The following is a 9,706-nucleotide window of genomic DNA, read 5'->3' as shown; positions in this document are numbered from 1 at the left end:
GCTGATTTTTTATTTTCTTTAAGCAAAATCTGTTGCAAAACAAAACAGAAAGAAAATGTGCATAGTAAAGGAGTTGAAGATTTAAATGTTTGTATTATTAGCCCCAAGAAATGAAGCCAATGGAACTTTTTTCCTGTTTGCATTTTTGCAATATCCACTCAGTCCCATTACAGCAGAAGCATTTTGCACATCCTGTTGAAAAGGAAAAATGTATTCACAGATCTATGTTAAAAGTCCCCTCATGAGTGACTGTATACCACATCTATACCTGTGAGCAAATTTGTAACCAAATTTCTAATAGTGCACTACATCTTTTAATATTTAGCTATTCATTTTCATTTTATTTTAATTCCAGTATAGTTAACATACACTGTTATATTCATTTCAGGTGTACAATAGAGTGATTCCAGAGTTCCATACATCACCCAATGCTCATCCTGACAAATGAACTCCTTAAACCCCATCACCTATTTTACCCATCCCTCTGCAAACCTCCTCTCTGGTAACCATAATCTTGTTCTCTATGGTTAAGAGTGTGTTTCTTGGCTTGACAAAGCAGGAAAGAATATCTAATGGGAAAAAGAATGTCTCTTCAACAAATGGTATTGGGAAAACTGGTCAGGACATGCAAAAGAATGAAAATACACCCCTTTCTTAGACCATACACAAACTCCAAATGGATTAAAGACCTAAATGGGAGACCTGAAACCATAAAAATTCTAGAGGAGGGCACAGGCAGCAATGTCTCTGACATCAGCTTTAGCAACACTTTACTAGATATGTCTCCTGAGTCAAAGGAAATATGTTTCTGCAACAATACTTTGTTTCTAATTTAGATATTGAGACATTGTTTTCCAGTTTCTAAGACTGTGTTCTTAGGACCAAAATGTCCAATTTTGAGTTTTAATTTTGATGCCATTTACAAACCTTATTGTCTTATAAAATTGGGTAGAAGCTGATGACCAAATCACAATTCCTGAGCTTAATAGTAGCTATGATTAATGTTATTCTTTTTTTTTTTAAATGTTTATTTATTTTTGAGAGAGAGAGTGAGACAGAGTGTGAGTGGGGGAGGGCCAGAGAGAGGGAGACACAGAATCGGAAGCAGGCTCCAGGCTCCGAGCTGTCAGCACAGAGCCCGACATGGGGCTCGAACTCATGGACAGTGAGATCATGACCAGAGCTGAAGTCGGATGCCCAACCGACTGAGCCACCCAGGTGCCCCAATGTTATTCTTAATATATATTCTTTTAAATATGAGCAGAGGAAATAAATGTGTTGTCTATCAGGAAATATTAGAATTTCCTTAGTGATAGATAAAAGTAAAGTTCTCTATTTATGAGAAAGAAAACTAAAGCCAGAGATATTAGTTAATACTCACATAGGTAGAGCTATATCAATAATCTATTTTGACAGCATACTGTTTCACTTATGTCATTTTTATGTTCCTTATTTAAATTAACAACTGTTTTCTGTTTTTTCTTTTTCCAGTATTTATCTTTTAAAACTCTCAAATTTGTCTGAGGGCAAGCAGGAACTGATAAGGAAGTGTTTTTGATAACAAAACCTTTCATTGTCTTCTTTCTAGGAGACTAAATAAGTAGAATAAATAAAATTCTTTGTAAAATTTACTTTATAGAAACCACAAATTTCTAAAATGTAGACTATATGACTTTTACCTGTCTTTTTCTCTTTTTATTCTTAAAAATCAATCAGATTTTATCTACGGTCTAAGTCCTCAATAATATTTGCTGTATTTTTTTTTTTTTCCCTATGGGGTGAACTGGGTAAGTCTGTAGGAGTAACTGTCAGGCTTGTATTGTGTCTTTTTATTTTCTTTTCTTTATTCCTGACAATCAGCATTCTCTTCCTTTAGGAACAGACACATATTTGTTGTAACATACCGGCAAAATTGGCAGATCAAAAGGCAGAGACTATTTCTGTATTTTGAAACATGACTGGAATGCTAAAATATAAAATTTGTTTTAGTAAATATGCTGATATGATAAATTGGGAATCACCCTGCTTTATTCCAACAAAGTAACCTTTGGAATGGGAGAAAGATAAACACATTTATTGACAAATCTAGAACATACTTACGTTTTGATATGTCTAATGATTCCAGTCATAAATACAACCCCAGATTTTCTTATTTACTTAATATGTGAGAGAGAATGCATTCATAAACTACTTCAGGATACTTTGTCATCAGTTCTCCCATGCCTCTGTTATGTAAAAGCCTCTCATACTGAGAAAAAGGCAGGCTTGAGTGCATGCAAGCTTTCTATAGCCTCTGCTCTAAGTGAAGGAATTTCTCTTTATCACTTTTATCTTTCCATATAACCACAAACATTGTTCTGACCTGAACTTAATGAAGTTCTTAAGTTCTTAAGTTCTAAGAGTTCTTTAAGTGATTTCCAGGGAATACTGCCTTATGACTGGAAGTTAAAACATTTCAAAGCTCCCTGGATAAGAGGAAGATTGACTACTATCCAAAGATAAACCAATTTTACCTTCCCTGGTCACTGTATAAATCCCCCAAGAGACCTCAGTCAAGAAAGGAAAGGTGCAAGGACAGATAAACTCAGATGTGTAGTGATGCCATGACACGCGTCTTTCCAGAAAGCTAAGTGATACAGTGAGGTAAAAGCAAAAGTGTACCTGCTAGCATATACAATCATCCTGGTTTCCCTTTGGCTGTACTTACTTTTCCTAATATGCCCATGGCACTTAGTGTACATTCAGGAGGTAATTTATTCTCAGTTCCTTTGGGACTCTTTAAATACAGAGCTGAGCCACATGGTAGTGGACTCTTCATTGAAGGTGGCACCAAAGCTTTATTAATTGATACATTCCCACTTGTATAAAGTAGAATGAATACATAAACAACTTATTTCATTTATTTTTGTTGTGCATTTTTTTTTTTTTATTTTTTTTTTTTATTTTTTTTTTAAATTTTTTTTTTTCAACGTTTTTTATTTATTTTTTTGGGACAGAGAGAGACAGAGCATGAACGGGGGAGGGGCAGAGAGAGAGGGAGACACAGAATCGGAAACAGGCTCCAGGCTCCGAGCCATCAGCCCAGAGCCTGACGCGGGGCTCGAACTCACAGACCGCGAGATCGTGACCTGGCTGAAGTCGGACGCTTAACCGACTGCGCCACCCAGGCGCCCCTGTTGTGCATTTTTATTATTAACTTTAAAATGAAAATGTCCTCACTGGTTACCAAATTTGTTATAAAAAATCATAAAACATAAAAACATTCTGACTTGAGTGTTAGGTTATTGCCCACCCTCTCCCAAAAACATTTGGATGAAATCCTCTGCCAGATATAAAAATCTTCCCAGAAATCCTTCATCTTGTCACCTGTCAGCCCAACCAGCTTACTACATCTGTACTCCTTATGACCCAACTGTGGATCTCATTATGCCTTGAAAATGCCTGTTCTGTGCTCAACAAACTTACTTATGCTCTCTTTTTCAAGTTATTAATTGTTTTTTTTTTTTTAATTTGATTATAGTGCACACACGCTGTTACATTAGTTTCAGGTGTACAGCTTAGTGTTTGACAAGTTTATACATTACACTGTGTTCACACAAGTATAGCTACCAGCTCCCATTACTTGCTATTACAATATCATTGACTGTAATCCTTTTGGTGTCTTTTATTTCCATGATTTATTCATTCCATAACAAAGTCTGTATCTCCCTCTCCCCTTCCCCCATTTTCCTACCCATCCCCCCCCTCCTCTGGCAACTATCAGTTTTTTCTCTGTATTTACAGATATGATTATGCTTTTGGTTTGTTTACTTTTTTTTTTTTTAACAGCCACTTATGAGGAGAATCATATGGCATTTTTCTTTCTTGGTCTGAGTCATTTCACTTTACATGATGCCTTCTGTGTCCTTTCATGTGGTCTCATACTTCTCATTTTTCAGGGGAAAAAAAAGGTTTCTTAGTACCCTCAATATATATATGTCTAAATTTAACAGGGCTAAGGCACAGTAATATTTGACCCCTTTCTGCCATTTCAGACTCACTTCTTACCATCCACCCTCACTTTTTCCACTCCAGAATACCTGCGGTTTTATTTGTGTATTTGTTGTAATAATCTTACTTTTTCTTCTCCTTTGGGTCATTCACAGTCACATATGATCTTTACCCTGTTGGAAATGAGGAAAACGTTGGCACTTCAGTTCACTTCTACTCATTCATCAATGATACTTTATTTATATTTATTGCTTTGTTTTTACTTGAGTATTGATGACACACAAAGTTACACGAGTTTCAGGTTATAATACTGCAGTTCAGCAAGTGCATACACTGTGCTGTGTTCACCGTTTAAGAGTAGCTACCACCTGTCACAATACCACACATTTATAAAAGCATTGACTGTATTCCTTATTCTGTACCTTTTATTCTCATGACCTATTTATTCCCTAACTAGAAGCCTATACCTCCCACTCCTCTTGCCTATTTTGCCCATCACCCCAACCCCTCCCATCTTGCAAAATCAATTAGTTGTCTGTAATAATGAGTTTGTTTCAGCTTTGGTTGTTTGTTAATTTTTTTTTTTTTTTTAGATTCTATATATAAGTGAAATCAGGTGGTATTTGTCTTTGTCTGTCTGGCATATTTTATGTAGCATAATCTCCTCTATGTCCATCGATGTTGTTTTAAATAGCAATATCTCATCCTCTTTTATAGTTGAATAATGTTTCATTGTATGTGTGTGTGTGTGTGTGTGTGTGTGTGTGTGTGTCTGTGTGCATGTGTGTATAATGTCTTCTTTATCCATTCATCTATGAGTGTGCACTTTGGGTTGCTTCCATATCTTGGTTTTTGTGAATAATGCTCCAAAAACTGCAGGGCTGCATATATCTTTTGGAATTGGTATTTTTAGTTGAATATTTTTATTACTTAGAATAGTAAGAAAAATGATTTGTGTTCCATAACCACTGATTTTATGTTCACAATCATAAATCATTTACATGGGAACTTGGAATGTTTAGCTAATGAACTCAAGATTTCCTATAGCTGTATATAGCAAGATAGTGGAGATTAGAAGGTTAAAATTTCATTTTCTCTTATTAAATATTCATGATAATATTAATTCATCTTAATCAAAATTTTGATGTATTTGTGTGAAACAGTAATTTAAGGACCATATCTTTGAAGGTTTGTGTACTTTCTGGTTCATTAAGGGGTACGTGAAGTGTTTCAACATGGGGACAAAGGAGTTATTGAGAATAGCTACTACTTTTGTCAGTGATGGCCTTTTTTTCCTGCAGAATAATTAGCATATTTGGAAATGGAGGTAACAATCATGTGAGAAATACAAGAGGAGAAAAACTTTTTCTTGTCTGACTGACAGATGTGATATACATGTAGGACAAAATCACAAACGCCAAAGTGAATAGCGAAGTAATCCAAACAAAGTAAAGGCCAATTACTTCTAGGAACCTTGCATCTGAGAATATGGTTGTACAAGGGAAAGATAGTCACATGCAAAGTGGTCAGTGATATTAGAAGCACAGTTATCCGGCTGGAGCAGAAGTATAAGGGGTAGCATAAATGACCAGAAACATGCCCAGTCATGCACAGAGCGTAAACAGGTTGCAGAGATTCCTGTTTTTGATGGTTGTGTAATGAAGGGGTTTGCAAATGGCAACATAGTGGTCAAGGGACATGGCGATTAGGATGGGAAGTTCAGCCACCTCCATGAAAAGAAAGAGAAATTCTTCTGGGTGGCTCAGTCGGTTGAGCGTCCGACTTCAGCTCAGGTCACGATCTCACGGTTCGTGAGTTCGAGTCCCGCGTCAGGCTCTGGGATGATGGCTCGGAGCTTGCTTCCGATTCTGTGTCTCCCTCTCTCTCTGCCCCTCTCCCATTCATGCTCTGTCTCTCTCTGTCTCAAAAATAAATAAACATTTAAAAAATTTAAAAAAAAATTCTTGCGCTATACAATTATTATAAGAAATGTTTTTGTCTTTGGTAATAATTGCCCTCAGAAATCTAGGAATATATATAGTTGTAAAGGAGAGTTCTAAGAAAGAGAAGTTCCAGGTAAGAAATACATAGGCATGTGTAGATCCATAGATCATCACCAGGTTAGAGTGATGATTAGTCAGGTTTCCAGTGACACATATATGTATGTGATGAATAAAAAGATGAAAATCACAATCAGAAGATCAGGATCATCATAAAGGCCCAGCAGGACAAACTGATCATTTTGTGCTTGTTCATTTCCTTCTCTTTTCTTTCCTCTTTTTTTAACAATATGTGACAGTGTTAATGGATTTGGAGAACATTAGGTTAGATGAAATAAGTCAGTCACATGACAGAAGAACAAAAAAAGGATAAATCCACTTTTATGAAGTGTTAAAGTTGGTCAAACTCATAGAAATGGAGGATAGATGGTGGCTGCCTTGGGACAGGTTGGAGTGGCCAATGGGGAATTGATGGTAGCTGCTATAAAGTTCCATTCTGTGGGGCTCCTGGGTGGCTCAGTTGGTTAAGTGTCTGACTTTGGCTCACATCATGATATTTTGGCCATGAGTTCAAGCCCTGTGTCAGGCTCTGTGCTGACAGCTCAGAGCCTGAAGCCTGCTTTGGATTCTTTGTCTCCCTCTCTCTCTGCCCCTCCCCCACTCATGCTCTGTCTCTCTCTCTCTCTCTCTCTCTCACTCAAAAATACACATTAAGAAGAAAAAAGTTAAGTTCTGTTAGAGGAATAAGTTCTGAGAATGTTGAAGATGAATATTGTTGAAGAACATTGTTTGCTGTAGTACATTTGCTTACAGTTAATACTATATTGTGCTTTTGAGAAATAAGAGGGTAGATTTTGTGTTAAATATTCTCACCACCTAATAAATATAATTTGTACTGATTCCAAACTATAGCGGTTAGATATAAAGACCAATATTAACAATAACAATCACTGCTATTTATTGTTAGCTGTTTATACTATATGCCTGACAGGTTCATTTCCATCCCTAAGTACATTATATATGCCAGATTTATCTGACACCTGCCTTATCAATGGGGAAGTATATGTTGAGAGGTTATAGAAACCCTCAGTTTGCCAACTATTTGCCTTATTTAGCATACAAATTATACTTCAGAGAAGATGAAATTGAGAAACCATGCATAGGTTTTCCCTTACACTTTGAGTCTCCTTCATTTTTCTATAATTTATTTTGTTTCTTTCTCAACAACTCCTGTGATATATTCCTCAATTGAATAAATTGCATAGTGATCATTAGGCATGTTGGGCTACTAATTAGGATTGTAGTATATTTTCTATTACTAAAAAGTAGTTCATATAATTTAGATTACATTTTAAGTTTCCACAATTCTTATTTAATGTACACACACACACACACACACACACATCTTTCCAAAATACTTTAGGCACTTAATGCCTTACATAGAGTGAGTGGAAGAATATTATCAGGTGATATTTTATTTTATATGAAATGGATAAATTTTCTTCTTATGAAGCTTTTATTTTCTATGAAACCTAAATGATTTTGTTTAGGCATTAAATAATTTAGATACATGTCCTGTTGGAAACTTGTCCAAAACTAGAGAAGAAGCTATACATATGTATTTCAGCATAGTCAGAAAATGGAGCTTACCCTCCATGGAATTAGAGAAAGTGACTTATCTTACATATCTAAAACAGATATTGCTTCACTATTGTCACACAATATGTGTACACATGTATATGCATATATATATTTACCTGTATATCTACCTATATCTACTGAGTACAGGATTTGGAAATATGAAGATGTATTTATATTGTTAAAGATCTACACTTCTTTTAGCCAATAGGTAAATTACATGCACATACTCCATTAAGTGAGCAGTATTTCTTGGTTTTTAAATGAAAGCATTCACATGTTCTATAAATCACATGGCAGTTAAATAATTTTTTCCCTAGAGAAGTGGCAAGATGTTTAAGGGAAATTCTGTCAAATATCAATGAAATAATAAAATTGTGTTTTCTGTATAGAGTAAGTAAAATATCATAACAGTATTTACACACTGTCCCCTCCATTCCTGGTGATAATGGTTTTCCTAAACAAAACTTAAAGTACAACTTTATTTTATAAAACAATTATTGCTCGAGAAGTTGCAACTAACAAAGTGTTCAGAAAATGGAACCTTTAGAAAGACGTATGAAATTACTGCAATTGAATGGGAAATATATTATAGTGCTTGTAAGCTGTTAAAAACAGAGGATGACAGGAAGGCCATTGTGATTTGAAGAAGTTCCTTGAATTTCATGTTTGTATATTTTAAATTGCTGTGCAAGTGTGTGTCTAATTTATGACACCACAGCATTTCATTTGCTTGAGAAAAATACTATCTTCCTTGCCTTGTCCATGAAGGCTCGCCTGACTTGCTGATTCCTTAGGCTGTAAATAAATGGGTTCAGCATGGGGGCCACTGAGGTGTTTAGCACAGCAACTCCCTTGCTCAGAGACACTGTGTCTTTTGCTGATGGATTAATGTACATGAAAATGCAGCTGCCATAGGAGATGGAGATGACAATCATATGGGATGAACATGTGGAAAAGGCCTTTTTCCTCTGACTAGTAGAAGGAATTCTTAAAATTGTTCTGATGATATGTGTGTAAGACAGAAATATCAAGGCCAAAGTGAACATTAAAGTGAACACAGCACAGGAAAACCCCAGCGCCTCTAAGAATTTTGTGTCTGAACAGGAAAGTTGCAGCAGGGGAAAATAATCACAGGTAAAATGGTCAATAATATTAGACCTACAGTAATTAAGGTTTAGGAGCAACATGAGTGCGGGGAATATGATTAAGAATGACGTTAGCCACGAAGAGAAGACAAGGAGTATGCAGACTCTGTGATTCATGATGGTCATGTAATGCAGAGGTTTGCAGATGGCAATGTAACGGTCATAGGACATGGCGGCCAGAAGGTAAAATTCAGTGACTCCCAAGAGAATGTAAAAAAATAGCTGAGCAATGCAGTCATTAAAGGAAATGGTTTTATCTCCAGTCATCATGGTGCCCAGGAACTTGGGTATGCTGACAGTTGTGAATGAAACCTCTAATAAGGAGAAGTTTCTGAGGAAGAAATACATGGGGGTCTGGAGGTGGGAATCCAGCAGGGTAAGGGTGATAATGGTCAGGTTGCCAGTGATGCTGAGCATGTAGGTGACGAGCAGAGAGACAAAGATCACCACCTGAAGCTGTGGGTCATCTGACAATCCCAGGAGGATAAACTCTGTTATTTCTGTGTGGTTTCTCATTCCTCAGTTGCTTATTTATTGTTTTCTCCAAACCTCCAGAAGAAAGCCCGAGGAACAAACTCGAAGAGTGGTTAACAAAGGTCCAAGTGTGAAGCCAGAATTTTGCTTAAATAGTATGTCATTTCCTCTGCAGGGGAAATTTTAAGTGAATTGATAATAGCAATGACCTGTTAATTTCTTCTGTTTTGTAGGAGAAAACGCTTGTTTAGGCAGGTTTGAAAACATTCAATATCACAAAACTTGAAGTGCTAGAGCAGGGTTTTTCCCCAGGCTTTTCTGACTCCAAATATTACCTTTTAACTTTCAGAGACATGCCCGTGACGTTTCTTTCCAGTGAGAACTACTTTGTGCTTTTGTTCCAATTGTACACCAGTTTCTTTTTCTCTGTAACTTAAACTTTAATTACACTGAGAA

At 36.2% G+C, this 9,706-nt stretch overlaps 1 protein-coding gene across 1 annotated transcript; it reads right to left on the bottom strand.

Moving 5' to 3' along the window:
* Nucleotides 1-8,353: 8,353 nt before the first annotated feature.
* LOC144616810 (olfactory receptor 6C1) lies at nucleotides 8,354-9,292 on the bottom strand. Its single transcript, XM_078449179.2, has one exon. It carries the CDS (start codon nucleotides 9,290-9,292, stop codon nucleotides 8,354-8,356), a length of 939 nt encoding a protein of 312 aa, XP_078305305.2.
* Between the last annotated feature and the right edge of the window lie 414 nt (nucleotides 9,293-9,706).

Source organism: Panthera onca, chromosome B4 (assembly GCF_046562875.1).
Source record: "Panthera onca isolate mPanOnc1 chromosome B4, mPanOnc1 haplotype 2, whole genome shotgun sequence".
Lineage (NCBI taxonomy): Eukaryota > Metazoa > Chordata > Mammalia > Carnivora > Felidae > Panthera > Panthera onca.
The sequence above is the reverse complement of the archived record's forward strand: the minus strand, read 5'-3'. Positions and strand labels throughout refer to the sequence as shown.

Bases quoted from the DNA above. Each gene is read 5' to 3' on its own strand.
- LOC144616810 (XM_078449179.2), bottom strand. From the start codon at position 9,292: ATGAGAAACCACACAGAAATAACAGAGTTTATCCTCCTGGGATTGTCA.